The sequence below is a fragment of the Mytilus trossulus genome, chromosome 2 (genome assembly GCF_036588685.1).
Source record: "Mytilus trossulus isolate FHL-02 chromosome 2, PNRI_Mtr1.1.1.hap1, whole genome shotgun sequence".
In the NCBI taxonomy this organism is placed as follows: Eukaryota; Metazoa; Mollusca; class Bivalvia; order Mytilida; family Mytilidae; genus Mytilus; species Mytilus trossulus.
The window spans coordinates 97,622,187-97,645,303 of record NC_086374.1 but is presented as its reverse complement, the minus strand read 5'-3'; the positions used below and the strand labels follow the sequence as shown (position 1 = coordinate 97,645,303).

Below are 23,117 nucleotides of genomic sequence, written 5' to 3'. Positions count from 1 at the left end.
AAGATATAAGTAAATAGCTTTGTTAAAGCTTAACTGGTGGCCATTAGACAAGATTATACTCAGAATAAATATGTGCACTTGAAACTATATCTGAAAGTTTAATATTTGTATATGAATACTGAACAAGTGGTCACCAAATAAAATTAGAATTAAACAATGGATAAAAAGGCAGTTAGTTTATTAACTTTCCAACATGTACATGTTCAATGATTAATGACTATGGTGGTTTAACAATATGAACTATAACCATGATCCCAATTGTTATTTTTTGGATCTTGATTTATGGTTTCAGTCTTTTCAATATCAACTTCATCAAATTCTATGTTATCATGTGTTATCATGTCTCCAAGTTCTTCAACAGTTGGTTCATTTTGTGACACAGGGCAAGCAATGTAAACTTTATGAATGGTAATATCTTTACTTTCAGAATTAGATTCCTTGGGAGGTTCTGTAAACATACTGTTCATATCTTCTGGTGTTTGCTTATTTTCTCTGCTATCATGGTTAGGTTCTAAATAATGCCCTTTCCCTACTTCAGGCAACAACCAGTTATGATTGGTTGCTGCTTGGGTGAAACTTTCGTCAAATGCTAAGTTGGCTCCTGTAGAATTCATGTTATGATCTTGAGTATATAAATTTTCTTCGTAAATGTCCATATCCTCTTTTTCAATTGCCTTTAATGGATTTATTTCTTCAGTATACAGGCTCTGTTTGTCTAAAAAGATAAATTTTGGTTGGTCTTCCACAACCTCTCTGAATTCAGGTCTTTCTTCATACCTTTCATCTTCCATCAAATCATTATTATCTTCTTCTTTTTGAAGTTCTTCATTTTTAGTTTCCTCACCGAGAAGCTTATCAGAAATGTTGACCATCTCTTGTAAGGTATCCTCACTCAATCTTTTACGGTTTTTATTTAACGTACTGTAGGATACAGTCAAACCTAAATGAGACAGGATTCTAAAACCTCTTTTCTTGAGGTTATACTTTTTGTAGAGATACATTCCTAGAATTTGTTGAAGAAAATTAAATGATTGACATTTTGCGTGAAGAATTATAGCCACAGCCATTGATATTCTTACATCATTCAATTTGTCATTATCCTCTTTACTGTTTGAAGCTGCTTTTAAAACAGACCATAAAACAGGTACTTCTTTTTTTAGTTCATCCGCTAATTTCTCAAAATCAAATTTTTGTAAAACAGATTTCGAGTCCGGTTGCATTTTCAAAAACGTTTCTTCTTTTTTACAATAGTTTCTACAATGGATTTTTACAACTTGTTTTAAACCTTGTACAACATTGAACCTCACACCTTGGTCTTCGTGGTGGAATAACGATTCAACAGCTTTTTTGGCACTTCCATTTGCAAGGATGTTTACAACAGGAGAATGGCATTTTTTAATGTTTAATGAACGATAATGAAGCAATTGTCCCCTACAATTCCTTGATTTAAAATAGTTTGTGATTTGAGTATCATTCATATAATTTATTGCATTGTTTGTTTGACATCCATTAATAGTTAATCCTTTGTTTGTTTGACATCCATTAATAGTTAATCCTTTGTCTGTTTGACATCCTTGACTAAGTGTAACATGTGCCTTGCTGTCAGTCTGACATGCCACGTTTGACTTCTGATTTGTCTGATGTGCTCCAGGCATGAAAGGTGGCATTACTTTGAACGAGAACTTTATACTATTTTCACTTGACTGAATATCAACATTTTCAACTGTGTAATTATTGCTGACTTTCTGGTTCCCTGTCTGATCTCTACTCTGTTCAATGCTCCTATCTGCATTCTCATGTTGAATGATCTTCCCTTTCATCATGTTCATATTAGGTGTACAATGGGATGCTATATCATCTGCAAGATACAGGGATAAAACATTCAATAACCAAAGACATAAACAATAAGTGTCTCCAGTAAACAGATGTTCAACTCAAACTATCATTTTCTATGTTCAGTGGACTGAAATTGGGGTAAAATCTCTTTTTAGCATTAAAATTAGAAAGATCATTATCATAGGGAACATTTGTATTAAGTTTCAAGTTGATTGGACTCCAACTTCATAAAAAAACTACCTTTACCAAAAACTTTAACCTGAAGTAGGAAAGACAGACAAATGGACAAACAAACGGACGAACATACCACAAAACATAATGCCCCTCTACTATCATAGGTGGGGCATAAAAATACCAGGCTTTTGATTTGTACACCAGATGCAGTTTCTATATATTAAACACATCAAACATTATCTGTCTTGTTAATTCAGAGTGTTAACATATTCTGCAAGCATATGGGAAGCCTATTAAAGATGCCAAAAAGATATTAATTATTTTTTTTAGTAAATAAGGATATGTAAACTAATAAATAAATCTGTAAATATTTATTTTACCTATTAGAATCTCCAGTGAGATATCCTATTTTTCTATTCAAGTGAAGAAATTAAACTTTAAAACCTGAGGTATTGCTTTGGAAATAATCTCAGTTCCATAGATTTTGGTTCAGTGTTTTGTTGATGTTCACCTTGTGTCTTTTCATTGTATTTTAATGTAAGAGAGATCGTTAACTATTTCTGTTGTATAGAACTCTATTTTGAATGGATACTGATATTTGGGTTTGTACCCCTATTTTGACTATTTTATCTATAATATCTGTTTTGTTCAAGCATCGTTGTACATATAATTGAATTTGATCTGACTGTTATACAAATGAGAGGTTTAGCGTTATAAAACCATGTTTAATCAACAATTTTCTATATTTGAAAATGCCTGTACCAAGTCAGGAATATAACAGTTGTTGTCCATTGGTTTGATGTGTTTAATTACTTCATTAACATTTCTATGTGTATTGCTTAATTTTTTTGTTTCACTTCAGTGTTTCTGTTGTTTTGTCCTTAAAATGCATGAATACCACTAGACATGAAGCAAACACCAATCAATCAATAAGTCTGCAACGAGTCATGCTTATTTTCCAAATGTTGTAACACAGATTTTTTTTTTGCAATGTCAATTCAACATGTAACACTTTTTCCACCGTCAGGGGTTCATTAAGGGATGAAAATAAGTTTGAAATGTGTGTTACAATTTAAATAGCTATTAGTGTATTACAAGTATTAATTTAAATTACAGTTCAAACATGATAAAAATACTTTTAGGTCAATGGAATAAAAATATAAACTTTTGTGTATTCCGCACAAAAATGGGGAAGGACTCAGTAGAACCTCGCCCTTCACCAGTTTCTCAGCCTCATACCACAGTTTATATTTTTCTGACATTGACCTTATACGTTGTATTGTATTTATACATGTAAATCTACCTGTAACATTGTATTGATCATGTTGCCCAGCTGATTTGTGTCTTTTCCACTGTGCTTGTAGTACCGAACATAACCTCTTTGTTGATACTTTTTCTTGTAACTGCTGTGATTTGGATTTAATCTTTTTTGTCAAATCGTCTGCTTTTGCATATAGCTGAAGAGCTCTTTCCATTGACCTGAATAATAATAAAATGATTTCCTATTCATAATTATTGTAAGTCAAAGAAACAGACTGATTTTGCAGTTCATAACAAGAATGTGTCCAAAGTACATGGATGCCCCACTCACACTATCATTTTCCATGTTCCATGGACCGTAAAATTGGGTAAAAATGTAATTTAGCATTAAAATTAGAAAGATTATACTATAGAGAACATGTGTACTAAGTTTCAAGTAGATTGGACTTCAATTTCATCAAAAACTACCTTGACCAAAAACTTTAACCTCAAACTCGCACTTTCATCTTCTATGTTCAGTGGACCGTGAAATTGGGGTCAAAAGTTTAATTTGGCTTTAAAATTAGAAAGATCATATCATAAGGAACAATGTTACATGTGGACTAAGTTTCAAGTTGATTGGACATCTGCAGCTTCATCAAAAACTACCTTGACCAAAAACTTTAACCTGACGTGGGACAGACGGATGGAAGCACAGATGGACGCACAGAACGGTCGAACGAACGGAGCCACAGACCAGAAAACATAATGCCCCTCTACTATCCTAGGTTGGGCATAAAAAATGCCACATTTATATACATACATACTGAATGTTTAATATTACTGTAAAAATTGAAATTTTTGCAGCAGTTTTATTTTAGCTCTATTGGCCTTAAGAATTGAAATGTCAAAATTAAACCATGGCAAAAATGACTAGGAAACTAAATTCATAAGATGAGTACCATACATACATGAATAGGATTAGTCCAAATAATTATGACGTCTTGAAAGGCTATTATAATTTTTTTCTTTGACGCCTTACATCGACGATTTAAGGCGTCAAAGAAAAAAATTATAATAGCCTTTCAAGACGTCATAAATATTTGGACTAGAATAGGATATGATGTAGAAGAACTGTCAAGAACACCATGAATACTGTACATGCTGTATACACAGATTTAGCAGATGAAAGATCTTTACCTCAAATTCAATTTGTAGGAGGATATATGTCCAACAACTATACATTTATACTTATAATTGGAAGGAAAGACGGACACGCAGACAGGGGTAAAAAATATTGCCCCCAACTTTTATATATAGTTGTGTGGTTGTTAAAAAACTCATTGTCAGATTTTTTAATAGATATTATAAGGAGATTTTTTACAACCTTATATTTTTTGGTGTTTGTTTTATAAACATAAGAGATTGAACATGAGACAAGAAAAATATGTATGTAATATACATGTAGCATACCATTTACAATGTTGACATACGTAACAACCATGGTTATCTTTGCAGTAGAAATCAGTATCGTAAAATTGACAACAAACTTCAAATGCAGAACCTTTAAACCCGCTGTTTGATAAAATGGTATACTTTCTTGACTCAACTTGTGAACAGGAAACACACAAAGAAATGTTTGGTACTACTGAGAGAGAACTTGAGGTAGACTCCGATAAATTTGCTGCTTTCACGTCCATTTCGGTTTTTGGTTATATTAGTCTAAGTTAGGAAGTTATTTCGTACCCTATACTATATTTCGTACCGTTCAATTTCGTACCTAATTTAACATTATATCAACACAGATGCAAGTACAGTTATAATTAAGCAAGACAACTTATTCCACTGACCTGCTACTCGACCCAACCCTTTTCCAACTCGCCCCTGACTTTCTATAAACTCATTCCAATGATGAAAAGGAATTTAAAAAGCACTTGCATGATAAATAATCGGCTACCGTTTTGTTTTTGTTGAAATGTGTACGACAAAGTCACATGATATTAAAGAAGTTTAATTGTGTTTAATGCTCAAATGAGTTTGCTCAGGCTTACAGGGATATATAAAAGTTAAATGATCTTAATTGAAGCACTGTGACAACTAAAATGTTAATTATATCAAGGATTTGTTCTAACTATACAAATCCTTGATTATATTAGTACTACAAATAATTATTTATGTACTGAAATCAAAGAACTAGACACAGGATGTGAAATGATATGGGTAGAATTATCGATATAAAATGCACGTAAATGTTATATAATATGTGCTTATTATCGACCCAGCCAGATGTCATCAGATGTGATACATCTTTTAGATTTACTAAATGAATCCATAAGTAGAATAAACGTAAACTCAAAGTCAGCCATAATTATTGGTGTGGACTTTAATTAGGAAACATCAATTGGGAAACAACAAGTGTCATCCCTGGAAAAGCAAACCAAAAACAACATCAACAATATTTAGACATAATTAATGTGCATTCATTAGCACAAGTTGTAAACATACCAACTCGAAATGATAAAATTTTAGATCTTGTGTTAATGAATTATCTAGCCATCATTGAAAAAACTGAAACCACACCACCATTAGGGGAGGCAGACCATGATATTTTATATTTAAAATGTTTACTATCATTAAAAAGATGCCAAAACCAAGCCACGAAAAATATATAAATATAAAAATGCAAACTGCTAAAAAATAAAAGAGGATATAGACAACATATATCAAAAGATCATACATAAAAAAGATAGTGAAGATACAAACACACTTTGGTTAATATTCAAAAACTCATTACAAAACACTATCACTGAGAACATACCACAGAAAATGCCGAGAAATCGTAAAAATTTACCTTGGATAACAGACAGTATATTTGACGGCAAATGAAAAAGTACAAGAAAAAATATCAAAGTACAATTTGGAAGTAATATTACTTCCATGGTTATATATAAAGTTGAATTCTTTGATTCGTCGTTTTTACGTGATGACGGCTGACAAATTGGACCTCGTAATTTTAGTATTACTAGAACACACCCGCGAAAGCGCGGGCATATACAGCTTGTGAACTGTTGTAGGATGATTTTTTGTTAAAGATATTATGAATTGAGAATTACATAAAAGATATCTCCCTTTTTCCCTTTTTCCAAAGTTCGATATTTGTTTCCAATCTGTTAAATTCAATCATATTCGTGTTTCTGGCCTACGACCAGTGGATAGTGTATTGTTAAAAAAAAAATCCTTTCTAAATAAAGTGGAATTCTGTCAAGGTTTTATTTTGTGTTGAATAACTCTTAATCATGTTGTGGTTAGTGTTTTGCTATAACTTTGTTTTATGGACTTGTTTTAAAATGGAGCGAGATTCTGACTACGTTTTTTTTGTGTGTTGAATAAATTTTATCATGTTTCATCATGTTTTGGTTATAATAGTGTATTGCTATATTTTATTGTTTCATTGTTTCAGATCAAAGGGACCAAGCTGTTAAAAACAATTATCTTTTGTGTTTTTCAATTAAAATCTTCAATCTTTTACTCATACCAAGATATAAATACAATCAGTATTTACACCAAAGCAATTAAAAAAACAATCATGATTTTCCAATTATTCAACTGGAATTTAAATTAAAATTGGATGCGAACGTGCGAGGTGCGAACGTGTAGGGTGCGAAAGTATATTGAGCGCGAATGGACCTGATACCTTCTATCCCTAACTATTCTGTTATCAAATGTCATAGTTTTATCACAATTTTTTTTTAAATGTACATGAGACAATATCTGAAAAAACTACTTTCCATGTCCCCAACTTCACAAGCAATTATTTTTTTATTCAACCATCTTTTTTGAAAATTTTAAGTTTCAGTATAAACTAAATTATATAATGCACCAACTTCTGCCAATTAAACACTCATTCTTGTATTTCTTCCAATAACATATCGTTATTTAAATGTCCAACCCCCCCTAAAATCATGTTGTCCCCTGTCTTTTTTTGAAAACTAAATCATTCAAATAATATCCAAATTAATTCAACAGGCGTCTGACTCTCACATATATGATATATCATATAATAAACTAGCCCCTTATTTTTCTTTTTATATTACTAGTATAACTAGAGCATGTAATAAAATTTTGCAAATTTTAAGAGAAAAAAAAATTGTCCCCAGGGGTGATTTCCCTCCTGTTACCACTAGTTTTTTTTTTACCTGTGGATACGTTTACAAGACCAAGAGTTATTTTCCCATTATGTATTTTGAAGAGCATAATTTCCTGAATTCATTAGTACAAAGAAAAGATGGAAAGGCGGCCAGGTTTGAAAATTCAAGCCCATCCAAGGTACGAATTTTTAGAAAAATACTTATTGGTGTTCTGTCCTGTTATGGCCTTTTCTTACACTTTCTGAGAATATTTTTAAATGTGCACCACACCGTTAAGTGTGTTTTTATATCATCTTTTTAAAAGTTATATGTCACAGGAAATACACTTACATTTAATGTGATAAAAAGGACAAAAACTATCGCGTTTTCTGTTACGTTCTGTCATGTTACCTAATAAAAAGTAACAGCATAACCATCATCAGTAACAGGAAGGATCTTAAAAACAATTTCACTAAAGAATCGAAAAGTTTATCTACTATATGCCAACCATTTCATTTAATTTAAGTTTTATCACCACCTTATCAAATAAATTTCAAAATAATATACAGTATATTGAATAAAAAAATATGGTTTTTCCCTTTGATAACAGCAGAGAACATTGTGCAATTCTAGTATAGTAGATAGTAGGAGCAAGGAATTTTTTTTAGAATTTTTCATTACCTCGGCAGATTTTTCATCTTGCAAATACAGTTTCAAAGGATAAATGACATTGTGTGTTGTTATCTTCCACTTGTGACCAATCTAAAATGATGTATTTTTCTTAAACTTTAAAATAAAGCAGAAAAATCCTTTCTGTTACCAACTCTGTCCTGTTACCGTTGTCCTGTTACTCAAGATTCTTTCGTGTTACCGACATATCTGACTATATTTAAGTATATTTTTAAACCTTTTGTATTGCAAATGCTAAAATCAATGATTGGCATTTGATAAACTATTGCAGGATATACTAGTAAACCACACTAGTGTCTTAAACGTATTTCTTATTTCCCATTAGAACTTGAACTTTTTAAAATTGATTCACTTTGGTAACAGGAAAGAACTGGATTTTTTTTGTACCATTTTTAAAATAGCCATTGCTTCTTTATTACAAGGCCGTAACTTCTCTTGAGGCAAGTGAGGCAATTGCCTCACTAAAATTTTGACACTGATTATTTTTTTTTTAAACATATATATAAATATAACATTCATTTGTTGTTCTGTCTCAACCTTAATTCCTATAACTTGTCATAATTCCTTTTAAACTATTCTTCCTGGATACAACTCAGCATCTCAACGGGTGATGTTTCTCGATTACATAAACCTAGTACAGGTAGTAACGATAATCATCACGGATCTTAAGTTAAAAACAGGCTCTTGCAGAAAAAGGAAAAGGCGACACTGAAGCCTTCACGATAAAGAAGGAATAATTCTAGTAAACTAGTTTTTTGTGAACAGAGTCTGAGTCGGCATATAACTTCATTAGGATAAGTAGACTGACAAATAAAGTACTGGTCTTCGGAAGAGGACAGTCCTGTCTGCGTATTCATTTCACGAACTTTAATCTTTCTCTTTACAGATAAATACAATATACATATTTATATGAAATATGATTGCATGGATTAGCTTTTATCCATGATGATGTTTCTTTACTCTTTAACATTAAAAATTGAAAAAAATATTCCATATTCCAAGTTGATATTATTCAGGAATGGTAGAACCTTTAACACAGGAGTTTGTCTTCACTTATTCGGGACGGAATTTCGTTTCTTTATATTCATGGTTTCGGAATCAGACACCCCAAACTCCTAACCCCTAAATTTATAGATTCTGGAACTAAAATACCACCAATTATTTCCAGAAATAATTTAATATAACGGAACTACACGTAAGCGTCAAAAAACTCAATTCAAATTCCCCAGTACCCATATCATATATACTTACTCTATAGAATCATATGCATGTATCTTATCTCATTCTTTCCCTAGTTTGTCTACTCTTTGTCAGCATAAAAGCTAGTATAATATTGTGTAACTGCAACTGTATGGTGGTGCTTACAGGCAAGCGTAATTCCCTTTTGCAATCAAAACTGTTACTACCGATGCTGCTACCCCATTGCTGATGGAGAAGTAATAGGAAGAAGACATTGATCATTGTGATGAAGATAATGTGCTATCTTTAGAAGCACAGACTGGCCTGAAACGACTGAAAACTTGGGAAAGAGCATGCATGAGTGGCAAGAGATTGCCCCATCTTGCCATGGCATGATGCTCCATGTTCTTCGCGATATAAAGGATGTCAGCAACCAAATTATGGTTCTGAAACCATTTGACTGAACTGGCCATAGAAAAATTTGGCAACTCTACTGAATCGATGTTTGTTCTATGTTCTAGCAGCAGACTCAAATCATAGATATTAGATGATTATCTTGCATATAAACTTAAATGAAGTTGTTAAACATTTGGTGTTAGTAATTAAAAGTCGTAAAATCTGAAAAAAATTATATAAAAAGTGTCCAAATACAAAACACTATCAAAGTCTCTAAAATTGCCTAGAATGCAGGATTTTGCACCATTCATTTCAAACCCTCCAAAAAAAATTTTCGCCTCGCTTCGCTCGGCTCAATTATTTTGCCTCACTAAAATAAGATGCCTAGTTACGGCCTTGTATTAAACAATTGTTTGAATTACAGACAACAGTTCCTAGACCCACCTACCGAATCTAAAGATTTTTTCTTTTTTTTCTTATTGCCGGGCGCATTTTAGTAGGACCCCCAAAAAATAGACTTTTTCAGATATTGTCTCACATACGTTATGTTGATTTTTTTTATTCTGTTATTTTTGATTTTTTGTTGCTAAATTAGTGTAAATTATAAATTCTATAGTCGACACCCGGCGAATAATCTTCAATAATTGAAGGATCGCTAGAAACCTAAAGAAGGAGAATATTCCGTATTCATCTCATATCCGCATCCGTTTTAGATTCGTGTTTTATGTTGTTGACCTATATTTTGGCGTCTACCGCTCAAAATTTCAATTTCAAATGATAAATGTAAACAACTCTTAAAAGTTATACTCTAAAGGATGGATTTAAACTTCATAACAGATTACCTAACGTCAATCGATGCAGATGTCATTCTTCCACTAGGCATTATTTTGTTTTTACTTGTAGTACCATGGGGTCCAGAAATTTGGCAGAACTTTTTCACTTTTATGTTTGCAGTGAAAGGTTTCGCATTACTCATATACCCAGAAGTAGTTGCAGGATATTTGGTAATATTTTACAAATGCTAACTAACAAAAGTTACTGACCAGAAATTGCAAAGGAGTGGACCAGGGTGTCCATGCCCCCCCCCCCCTTTTTAGTGGGAAAAATGCTGCAATAATTTGGTTGATTAACCATGTTAACATTTTAGGGCAGCATTGCAGCATGACAGGCCAACTTTAAAGTTTATCTCTTTATGAACTTTTCTGGCACTGCCTTTGTATCATGTGTATTGTACTTTTATATATAAGATAAACTGATCAGCTAGGATGTAATAGGTATCGGGATCATTCGCCCTGATTACATGTTCGCCCTAGGTTTTGCACTGAGTTTGTTCGCCCTTGTAGTCCGTTTGCCCTGGGTTCGTTCGCCCTAAATTCATTTATGATATGTATATGTTACATCAATGAACGAAATATATATATATATATATAATATTAAAATTTTTGTATATCTATTAAAAGTTAAATACAGAATAGATCTATTTGCCAAATTTATATTAATTTAATAAAACTCTTGGTTGCATTGTTACACTTTATTTTATAATTACTTTTAATTACTGTTGATTGCATTTTGATTGCTGATTAGTGATTAGTTGTTTTTATGTCAAATACTTTGTAGTCTTTGAATTCACAGAAACTAATCCTCGACAGGACAATATAAAAACTAAGTCTTCAATTTTTTACATTTAAAAATACTGCTGAAATTCACAGAAACTTATATTTTCCTAGGAACGTTATTACATACATTGACATACAGATACAAACTTGGTCCTGCAATACCTTGAAGTCATAATATCTTGTACTAATGAAATGTACAGAAACTTATAACCTAGTAGCAGCTAGCTTTAGACAAGATAACATGATACATCGTAAATATTCGGCGAAATTGTAGACTGACCAGACTTCAACACATTCAATCATATACACACAACGCAACACTATACTATATACTAAAAAATAAAATTAGGGCGAACGGACTCGAGGCGAACAGAAACTACATGTAGGGCAAACCAGAATCAGGGCGGACTAACCCGGATTCGATGTAATAAGTGTACTTCATGTACTTATCATATTACCTGTCCTGCTTCAGTTCTTGTGATAAAAGAGGGTTTGGATGGGGTTAAATGATTAAAGAATAATGCCCTTAAAAAATGAAGATAAGAGAATATCGCGCAAAAAAAATGAAGATTAGAGAAAGAGGGGTTAATTTTTTGAGGATTAGAGAAAAAAGGGGTTATTTTTTTAAAAGATTAGATGAAAAAGGGGTGAAAATTAAATGTTTACAGAATAACAGACCCCCCCCCCCCCCCCCCATCCAGACCCTCATAAAATCAAGGTTTATACAGGTCATATACAAATGTACCACCTTAAGCATGTAAGCTTTGATGATTACTAATTATATATAATTGGTGACATGCAATTGCTTCTGACTTCCTGTGCTGCAGTTTGTTAAAAGACATTAATACCTTGTTGAGGTATATCTCAAAAATGTTTATTCATGTATGATATCCATACCAATTTAAATAATAATAGATTTTATTGTCCAACATGTCAAAGCTATTTGACAGTAAAAAACAAAACACGATATTCATGATATTAAAGAGATGAAACAGCAGATTTTTTAAGTAGGAAAATGACAGGTCACATAAGCTTAGGATATATATGTGTTTCTCTAACACGATTCAGAATGAAGTGTCTGAAGCATTTATATAATTGAATGTCATTAATAATAATATGTTGTAAGTGGTCGTCAAAGCTTAGTATTGTATCTACATGATATATATATATGCAATAAAAAGGTCTTCAAGACACTTAAAAAGTATGATGATATCTGTGTTATACATTAATCAGTCTATCTTACATGTCTTATTAATATTGTATGTTTTAATTTAGGATTATATAAAAAAAAAAGAAGAGATGTGGTATGATTGCCAATAAACAAACTTTCAACAAGAGACCAAAATGACACAGAAACTAACAACTATAGGTCCCTGTACAGCCTTCAACAATGAGCAAAGCCCATACCACATAGTAAGCTATAAAAGGCCCCGAAATGACAATGTAAAACAATTCAAACAAGAAAACTACTGGCCTTATTTATTTAAAAAAAATGAATGAAAAACAAATATGTAACATAAACAAACAACAACCATGTGTACTTAATTACAGGCTTCTGAATAAGGACAGGCACATACATGTACATACATATACATGTATAATGTGTCAGGTTAAATATATAAATGTATTTTAACCATTGTTAACTGATTCAAACAAAAAATATTCAAATTGTAAATTATGATTTTTCAGGATTTTTGTGCAGCATCTGCTGCATTCAGGTCTGTAGATAAAAGTATAAGTATCTACCTTTTTCAGGTCAATTTATACATTTTCTGAAAAACAAGGCTAACAACACATATATGTATACATTTCAGATTCAGAACAAGGTTGATGCCCTCCATCTCCAAGAAATTAGATGTCTGGGTATAATTCTGCTTGCTGATGCTCTTTCACATATTTTAACTAGAAAGTCCAGTGACCCAACAGTGAAAACATCTCTACTTTGGTCCAGGACATTGGTAAGTCTATGAAACGAAATTCCTCAGCTGTGACTCATAGATGAAGACAAAACAGCTTTGATAACAGGTCGAGGGTAATAATTAGTAAACAGAGCTGAAGTACAAGCAAAATCATACAGTATAAAAAAATTGCCAGCAACTGGATCAATATGTTTAATTGTTTTTACATAGGCTGTAATGGTTATGTTTTTTTCTGTACATTTTAGCTCAGTCGTCCATATCGTAAACTTTGGTATGTATGATAGCTCTTTTCGAAGCTGTGACATTTTCACATATATGTGGTTAAATTTTAAGGGTATGAAGTGAGATTACTTTTTCTGTAAATTAGCATACCCAAACATCCTTTTGTGATGCGGCTCCTTGTGGAAAAATATCCCCTTTTTAACACAATAAGTTCTTTGAATATTTAATACTTTGAACACATTTTATAGCTCCATAGTTTTTACACATTTATTCTATGTTCCTCTATATATATAGCTACTTTCCAAATGGTTAAGCTCAGTCATTTGTAAAAAATAGAAACATGTCCAATATCACTACACAGAGATTTTTTCTTTACACATGACTTATGAGTTCCTCAGTTCGAGGTGCATTAGGGATCATGTTGAAAGCTAGCTCAAAGTACATGATCTGCTGATTGAGATAAAATGCCATCCAACACTTCACATGTCTTATACTTGTTGCTGAACATGTCCTTTATAGTTGATTCCATATACAGAAGCAATATCCTGAACAGACAGTATATTGCCAAAAGTAGATAAAAATATTAAATTTAGGTTTAATAACCAAGCTTTGTGATTCAGTGTACATGTAGAGTGGGGTGCTCATTTTCGCCACATCTTTCAAAAATTTTCTACAGTTTATGGTCAGGTCTAAATGTTTTTGAAGTACAAATGAAGTATACTGATATTTCTATATGAAGATAACTTCAAATGCAAAATATTCTTAGGCTTGAAAACGGGTTTGTTTGAAAAAATCATCTGAAAAGTTAGATTAAAGGGTGTTTGAAATTTTCGGATGTTTTGTCAATGGGGGACACATATTCGCCGTTTTTACACATCTATTTAAAACCAAATAACCGCAGCTTTTAACAATTTTTATCAAAGCAATTGCATTATAGATGAAAAGCAGACATTTCAAAGGTGTAAAGAATTCAAAAATAGGGCATTCAGTCAAATATTTACTTAGAAATACTCCTTTGAAATCATGTTTTTTATTCAGGAAATTGTCCGAAAATTTTTGTCCGTTTTTCAGTCATTTTCGGTAGGAGCCGCAATTTCGTCTCAGTTTAAAAAAATATCATATTTGTTATAAAAATATAATTTACCAGTATGTTTCTTTCATTTCAGCCATCCTTTGAAGTTTTTACACCTCAAAATCCTAAAATGGCGAAATTGTGTCCCTGGCGAAAATGAGCACCCCACTATAAATATCATTTAATTTTATTTACCGGTAACTTGCTAAAATGTTTGTCAAGTTAAGTGTTTCCACTTTAATGGTTCAGAAAATACTTAATGGCCACATTGAGTCATTACATTTGTAATTCAGAACTTTTTTGAAATATATATATATATATAAAAAATATTTTCCCTTACCATGCTTACAAAAGAATGTGCAAAAAGGTTTACCTAGGCAATAAGTTTACCTTCAGTAAAAAAAAAGATGATTTGTAAATTGATTAAAATTTAACTCAGAACAAATGTGAATGACTGTTTTGTATTTTTTAACAGTACTTTGCTACTTTATCAATGTTGATGTACTTCACAATGAAAGCAGCACCAGATAGCAAGAAGAATAACTTAAATTTGAAGGTAAGAACTACAAAACTATGTAATGTTGAATGAGATGTGGTACATGTATGATTGCAAATGAGACAATTATCCATCAAATTTCAAATATTGAGTGGATGAAAGCAATTATAGGCAACCTTATGGCACCTTCAACAATGAGAAAAAAACATACTCCATCCAGTCAGGGGTTCTACTTGCACAAGTTATTTTTATTTTTTTGAGGAAGAAAATTATAATTTTCTTATACATTTGTACATGTATAAGTACATTTGTTATATGATACACATAATTAATAAGGCTTCTGCTTATGTGTTTCATGTGTGTTTAGAGACCTCTTATGTCATTATACCTTTCCTATATTGCATACCTTTGTTATAATTATATTTTCTGATAAGGTCATGAAGGTAGTTAAGATTGTTTAATCTTCTCATAATTTTCTCTATAACCATGATAACCCCTAAAATTCTCAAGTTTTGGGATGCAAAAAATGCCTTTAATAGTATTTCTCTGGTTAGCTTGTAATGTTTTAATAGAGTTCAACATTTTAAAGATCTTAAGTTTAAGTTATTGAGCGAAAATCTTTTAAAATTACCCCTTGGAGTAGTGTTAAAATGTCAAAGGGACATAACTAAGGCATTAAAATAATTTATCTAAACAGGTAAATATAACACACTTGTATAAGTACAATGTATCTTACAAAGGAGTAGGGGCGATAAGGCCCTTATTTGGCCCAAAAATTACTGCAAATTAAAAAGTTATCATACATATTCTTAAATAACTGAAAACTTGACTAATGTATAAGGTACTAAGAAAAACAAAACAAATTTGACATCGAACAAGTAAACCATGGCAACAAATCATGACTTATAAAATTGAGAAAGGAAATGGTGAATATGTCAAAGCGACAACCACCCGACCATAGAGCAAACAACAGCCGAAGGCAACCAATGGGTCTTCAATGAAGCGAGAATTCCCGCACCCGTAGGTGTCCTTCAGCTGGCCCCTAAAATATGCATAATAGTACAGTGATAATGGACGTCATACTAAACTCCGAATTAAACACAAGAAACTAAAATTTAGAATCATAGAAGACTAACAAAGGCCAGAGGCTCCTGACTTGGGACAGGCGCAAAATTGCGGCGGGGTTAAACATGTTTATGAGATCTCAACCCTCCCCCTATACCTCTAGCCAATGTAGAAAAGTAAAAGAATAACAATACGCACATTAAAATTCAGTTCAAGAGAAGTCTGAGTCCGATGTCAAAAGATGTAACAAAAGAAAATAAACAAAATGACAATAATACATAAATAACAACAGACTACTAGCAGTTAACTGACATGCCAGCTCCAGACCTCAATTAAACTGATTGAAAGATCATGTCTTCATCATATGAATATCAGGTACAATCCCTCCCGTTAGAGGTTTAGTATCATACTATCATAAAATATATGAGAAGAACATAACCCGTGTCATGCCAACAACTGTTGGTTTTTTTTTTAATTTGCATATAATGTTAAATTTTTTTGGCTTCTTCGTGCTTTAACAAGCTCATAGCCATTGTTAAATTAATTGTTTTCTTTAAAATAGTGGACAAAATTGCTCTTAAAAATTTTCCATTTGGGAGCCTCCATGGGGGAAATCCCCCGCAAAAAGTGACAGTTTGCGGTGTGAAAAGTATGTGCGCACCCAAGACAACTTTATATTTGGAGAGATTATGCCAATAGTTTTGTTGTTTCTTGGCTGTGCAGGATGTTTCCATATTAAACAGAAATAAAAATAGAAAACTGCATAAATTCTGTATTTTTACATAGTATTTGTGAAAACAGTACATATTATGACGTAATTGTGACGCCATTAGATCTTTATGTTTTCATTTATATTTCTTGACCTGGTGCATTTCTAAACATTTTGTGCCAATTTGAAATGGTTATCAAACATTCTATATATTTTCTTGGGCCAAAACTAAGCCTTAATGCCCCTACTCCTTTACTTATATAATGAATAAGTGTTTTTATATTCGCTTCTTCAGGTAAATAAAAATGAGTTGTACAAGCAGGACACCTGACTGATGTATGTCAAAAAGAAGACATGGTATGGTTGCAATGAGACAACTCTCCGCAAAAGACCAAATGACACAGAAATTAACACCTATAGGTCACTATACAGCCTTCAACAATGAGCACAGCTCATACTGCATAGTCAAAGCTCTATAAAAGGCCCAAAAATGATAAATGTAAAACAAATCAAATGAAAAAAAAAAAATGAACAAAAAACAAATATGTAACACATCAACAAATGACAACCACTGAATTACAGGCTCCTGACTTGGGACAGATGCATTCAAACAGAATTTGGTGGGGTTAAACATGTTTTCCAGATCCCAGCCCTCAGTGATGTGACATAACAACATAAGAACACATCTAAATAAAACACAGAGTGGACGTGGTTGGCTTAAAAATGTCCCAGACATGAATAATACACAACAATTCAATGGGAAAACTAACAGTCTATTTAAATTAATAACAAAACAATTTATCCTTCTTTTACTTGCATCTTCACCCCTGTTTATCATGGGTATTCATAATGAAAAGGTTGTGAAAAACGTTCACATTTATAAGGCTTTCCCAACATAAATATGATAAATAACATGTATATCATTCTCAATTTTATTTATTTTATATCATCCATTATATAAAATACTTCATACTTCAAATACTTGATCACACCTATCATGTCCACTATTTTCAGTTGTATCAAGTGTCATTGCCTGCTACAGTATTATTTCTTTGTGGATATTTATACTACTCCTTAGCAGAACCAGATTGGGGAGGATATTCAGAACAAAGCAAAACATGGAGAAATGTGAACATCAGGTTGGATTTCCTTATTTGGTTCCTCCATGGTATATTGTCCTTTGTTTTCCCACATATCCAATGTAAATTCCAGGTAAGTTTACATATCAACATGTTTATTTGAAGTTTTTTGATGCATTTAAATTGGTACCATTTATAAAGCTTTAATTTAGTATAAAGCATTTACATACTTAAAAAGAATTGGTTGTTCCTTACTAATAAATCATTTAAAGTAACACTACATTCAAAATGATATAGTGCATCAATGTTATTAATCTAAGGAAAGTAAATTCTAGTCACTATCATTTTATCATGAAGTTTCTGTAATTTGCATCCGATTCTGATCACAGAGACAATTTTAACATGTGGTTATCTTTTGTTAGACTACCCTGGCTCCTCTGGACAATGCTCATGGTTTCTTGGCCCGTGGATTGGGAGCTAGTTTCCTAATGTTCGCTGTAACAGCAGGTCGCAGCGTCAACTTCCTGCGAGAGGAAGACAAGAAGTCTATACTGCTATCACATGGTGTTGTACGTATATATATTTATTTGGTTTTAATTTAGAAAAAAAAATAACGTAGGAAGAAACACATTAAAATGTGTAACTAAGTACTATGTATTTTCTCCGTTGAAGTTTGCAGCAAAAATAAATGGAGATTATTTTAGAAGATATTATTTGTGTGCTGTAGAAGAAAAATAAATCTTTGGTCTAGTTACCTGATTAACGCTTTTGTTATGTTCCAGACTTAAAAATTACAAAGCTTGACCACATGAATCATGGAAATAGAAAAAAATCTTATTTGTTGTTGAATCTGTTTTTGCCGTTTACCACTGTGTGAAATTCCAGTAAAAATTCAATTGAATAAACAAATTTCAGTGTATTTCTTTTTATATATATTCATTTGAATGACATGTTTATGAGATCTCAACCCACCCCCTATACCTCTAGCCAATGTAGAAAAGTAAACACATAACAATAGGCACATTTAAATTCAGTTTAAGAGAAGTCTGAGTCCAATGTAAGAAGATGTAACAAAAGAAAATAAACAAAATGACAATAATACATATAAAATAACAACAGACTACTAGCAGTTAAGTGACATGCCAGCTCCAGACCTTAATTAAACTGATTGAAAGATTATGTCTCCATCATATGAATATCAGGCACAATCCCTTCTGTTATGGGTTTAGTATCATACTATCATAAAATATATGAAAAAGTTACGATGCAAAGACCCTATAAGTGAATCAATATTAAAGCCAAAATATGCAACCTTTAATGACCTGACAACAGACTTGTAATATACCGATAATAAAATTTAGTAAATGTTTTGACTAGTTTGTGATATCGAAAACCCTGGCGAAATAATTTTTCAATAATGCATTAATTTATCTCGCTAAAATCTTATACGTTGTTACATCCATGAGTGAATCGTACAAGTTGAGATATATAAAGACCATAAGATGGTGACAAGGGAACGTCACCATCTAAAAATGGATTATTAAGATAGGAAATGAAAAATCATCTCTTTTATCATAAATTTTTGTATTAAGCTTTCCATTAATGATATAGATATCAAGATGGAAGGGCAGTGGTCATTGTTAGTATTAGCTTTATTTAAAGTAAGTTCAACAAGATAAATTTCTATAGTAAACATAATGTAGTGTTCATTATTGAGGGATTTCCTGTAAAAACAGGCTGATGATAGATGGTGTCCAATGAGTTCTGTATATCACCAGCATGAATGTATTTTAACTGAATCATCTTGTACAGGGAGATAACCCCTATTTTTAATTTTGTTTAACAGGCTAATCTGCTGTTCCTGATGACCATGGCATTCTGTCAGATGTTCACTAAAGATTTCTCTGAATGGCACCTGTACTATGGAATGAGTTTTGTAGCTTTGACAGCTATAAACGATTTCCTTGGATGTGATGTTCCCAATATGGCAACATCTGCAAAATTTCAAATTAGAAATTTCTTTTCAACAAAGGAAGATTAATCTTGTTCACCTGCATGTTTAACATAAATGTATTTTTGTGTAGTTTTTTTACAGCACCGTCCTTATGGCATTTTTTCTTGCTATTAGGAATGTCTACATAATTTTGGATGTTTTTAAACAAATTTATATTTTCTTATTAACAAATTTGATATTGTGTAGCAATTTCATACAGTAAAAACTGCCTTTTTATAAATTTTAAACACTTTTACATGTAGATTTAGATTTTGTAGTTCTAGCAGCCAATATTTTAAAGCACATGTAGATTTGATTTTGTAATTCAAGCAGCTCATAGTTAAATTATAATGAGTTTTTCTTCTGTTGTCATCATATCTAAACTTATGAACCTATTTGAGGTGGAGGCATAACAATAAAAATTATGAATTCAAAAACTGATTTTCAATAATTGGTATACATATGGAATAATTATATTTACTATTAATTTGTTAAGGTAGATTCACATTGTTTTTACAGGTTTTAGGAAAGTATTACTCTTTTTATTAGGTAAATAGTATGACTGAATTTTACAGTATTTACATTGCAAATTCTAAATTTTCCAGTAAATTTCATCTATTGAAATTCCCAAACTAAACATAATTCAAAATTTGACACTTGCGTTTAAAGTTGATTGTTATGTCTTATACATTTAAGGGAGATAACTATTTCACTTATGAAAGTCATGTAAATTTGTATGTGTGATTGAATGAGCGTCAGTTTCATGCTGAACCAGGCATAATTTAGGTTCATTATACAGTTATATACGAATGCAATATAAACGACATTTTCATGTAACATGTCTTAGTACAATGTATCATTTTTGAATCTCCCATTTTATTTTGTATGTTTGTAAATATTATATTTTATGTGTTACAGTAAATCAAATCTTCTCATATGATATGCATATTTTAATCATCATGATAGCATAATATTCATCAGAGTTCTATTGGAAATTTGAATACAGGTTTTTATCATCACAGTACTTTTTTTGGGTAGAACCATTTATTATAATTTTGATTGTTAACCTTTCTATGCACATGCTCAATTGTCTGTACAATGTCAGGAAATTTAACAGTGGTTGTCCTCTTGTATATCTGAATGTTGCTTTGTCCTTTATTGAAATTGGTGTTGGTAGCTATATAGTGGCAGATCATGGAAAGTTTCAGGTCAAAATGAAAACAACTTTTTTAAAAACTTCATGGGGCTATGTAGAGCTTTGTGTATTTCTCTATTGTTGGAAACCATACACTGAACTTTAACTGCATTTTGTTTATTTGGACTGTTTGGTTGCTTTCTATTGAATTTCACCTGACATATCCTTTCATGATCATTCAAATTTGATTTTGCAAAAAAACAGTAATAACAAAGTAAAGGAAGCTGGCTTGTCATGTTTTGGAATTTTTGTTAGATTTTCGGTATCCTCTGGTTTTATCTATGTGAATGCCTTGAAAAATTTTGCCTATTGACCCCCATTGTTCTTTTTGTAAATCTTCTACATGTATAATTATAAGTCATCTGTAAAAGTCTTATAAAATTTATTACTCTGTAACAGTTTTTGAGAACTTCAACTTGTCAATGATAAAGCTATGAAAAGTCCAGAGAGAATATTTTCCCACCAAAATTTCATTGGCTAATAGCTCGAAAACAAGCATGGTGACCAATATATTTTATTGCTCTTTGGATTCCTTTATTTATCCCCTATCAATATAATCTAGTGTTTTGAAAAGTTAATTTCTTTGAAAGCTGAGAAGCGAACTCCCTTAATTTTGTTATATATTAAAACAGCCATTTCAGGGGAGATAAGTTGCTCAAATGAGTTTGTTTACACATCCCTATAGAAAATTATTTTATTATTAACTTTAATTATGTATTACAAATTTTGATTCATAATATTTATGATTTCTTTTAAAGAATTATATTAAAGATTGATGATATTTATGGTTCTTTAAGGTTTATAGTACAGGGTCTTATTGCTCATTTTGCAAAATAGCAAGTTGAATCATCAAACTATGTGTATGATACTAGTTATCATAGGTATAAACAACTTTTTTTCCTAAATCATCTTGATAACCATTGTAATATTTTATGCATGTATTATGATGTTTCGGGAAAGTTTTGGTTAGGTATAGATGTACATATTTTCATGATGCATGTAATAAAAATCATATGTACCTTCTATTGGTATGTTTTACTTTTTCTTTTTTTTAGCCAACATGAACCAAAAGCTTTTATCATCATCTGGCTTTATCATTTCAAAGCATTTTTTAGAAACCTTTTTGGCTATTTGGAAACTGACCAAATATCAAATAAATCCTGATTGAAGTATTACTCTTTTTTTTTCATATTTGGCACAAAATGAGGTGGGAAATCAGTTTAATTTTCACACAATCCTCCTTCTTAGTCTTTCTAAATCAGTGGCGGATTCAGGGGGGGGCGTAGAGGGCGTACGCCCCCCCCTTTGCTCGGACTTTTTTTTTTTTTTTTTTTTGTAAAATTATTAATTAGACTAGACTTCGTGAACTTTGCCATTTCCCGAGTATTTAATTTGTATACGACAATTCTTTACTTATGAAGATATTTTTCGCTGGTATTTACTGACTGTCAAAGTCATGTGCTTTGTTATGGTGGAGTTGACCAGTGCGTTGAAAAAACGTCACTCGGTCATTTTGAAATTCAAATTACAGTAATATACATTGCTTAGGCTGAGGATGTCATGACAATCAGAACACCTTCAAAGCGACACAGGATTGAGCAAGAACGTATTGACTTCTGTTTCACTATTCCACCAAAAAGAAAGTAATAGTAAATACTCTATAGACTATTATACTCTCACACAGGCACTTGTCTCCAAAAAAAAATTTCATATATACCTTAATATAACACAAGGTACTTAACTTAATTTTTTGAAAAATGACACCCAGTCCCGAATTCACGTTATTTTTTTATTTCTCTGGTGTCAAACCTACTTAAAGTTAATATGCCGTAAATCTAAATTGATTTATCTACACAATAGTATATGACACGACTATCATTGTTGTCGGGATCATTGGTAGCAGGCCTCAGAAGTCGGTCAACGGGATGTTTTTTGCATTCGTCTCAATTTTTGGCAACACCCAGCCCGCAGTGATTGAATTATTATAAAAAAATATTAAAATAAAAACTGTTAGCTTCCCTCTGACTATGAATTATTACCTTTATTGTAAATTCTTTACAGATTATGTGAAACAAACCCAAATAACTTTGTTATGAAACATACGTGTACA

The 23,117-nt window shown here is 31.7% G+C and overlaps 2 protein-coding genes across 3 annotated transcripts; one reads left to right on the top strand and one right to left on the bottom strand.

The window, feature by feature from the left end:
- Window positions 1-78: 78 nt before the first annotated feature.
- On the bottom strand, window positions 79-5,165 carry LOC134708485 (uncharacterized). 2 transcript variants are annotated; one of them, XM_063569052.1, is made up of 3 exons: window positions 5,100-5,165; window positions 3,314-3,489; window positions 79-1,858 (listed from the first exon to the last, which is right to left on the bottom strand). In XM_063569052.1, exons 2-3 carry the CDS (start codon window positions 3,483-3,485, stop codon window positions 228-230), a joined length of 1,803 nt encoding a protein of 600 aa, XP_063425122.1. In that variant the 5' UTR covers window positions 3,486-3,489; window positions 5,100-5,165; the 3' UTR covers window positions 79-227. The 2 variants fall into 2 exon arrangements, with proteins under 2 accessions (XP_063425122.1, XP_063425121.1); XM_063569051.1 differs by lacking the exon at window positions 5,100-5,165 and adding an exon at window positions 4,723-4,983.
- A 5,176-nt stretch (window positions 5,166-10,341) lies between these two features.
- On the top strand, window positions 10,342-22,030 carry LOC134708484 (uncharacterized). The gene is made up of 6 exons (XM_063569050.1): window positions 10,342-10,645; window positions 13,072-13,215; window positions 14,946-15,026; window positions 17,755-17,952; window positions 18,242-18,388; window positions 19,666-22,030. The coding sequence occupies exons 1-6, from the start codon at window positions 10,457-10,459 to the stop codon at window positions 19,858-19,860; spliced, it is 954 nt and encodes a 317-aa protein (XP_063425120.1). The 5' UTR covers window positions 10,342-10,456; the 3' UTR covers window positions 19,861-22,030.
- Window positions 22,031-23,117: the final 1,087 nt, after the last annotated feature.

Coding starts and splice junctions, on each gene's coding strand:
- LOC134708484 (XM_063569050.1), top strand. CDS start 10,457: ATGGATTTAAACTTCATAACAGATTACCTAACGTCAATCGATGCAGAT. Junction 13,216..14,945: donor TACTTTGGTCCAGGACATTG/GTAAGTCTATGA, acceptor ATTTTTTAACAG/TACTTTGCTACTTTATCAAT. Junction 17,953..18,241: donor ATATCCAATGTAAATTCCAG/GTAAGTTTACAT, acceptor ATCTTTTGTTAG/ACTACCCTGGCTCCTCTGGA.
- LOC134708485 (XM_063569051.1), bottom strand. CDS start 4,949: ATGGACGTGAAAGCAGCAAATTTATCGGAGTCTACCTCAAGTTCTCTC. Junction 3,490..4,722: donor GTATGTCAACATTGTAAATG/GTATGCTACATG, acceptor ATTATTATTCAG/GTCAATGGAAAGAGCTCTTC. Junction 1,859..3,313: donor TGATCAATACAATGTTACAG/GTAGATTTACAT, acceptor TGTATCTTGCAG/ATGATATAGCATCCCATTGT.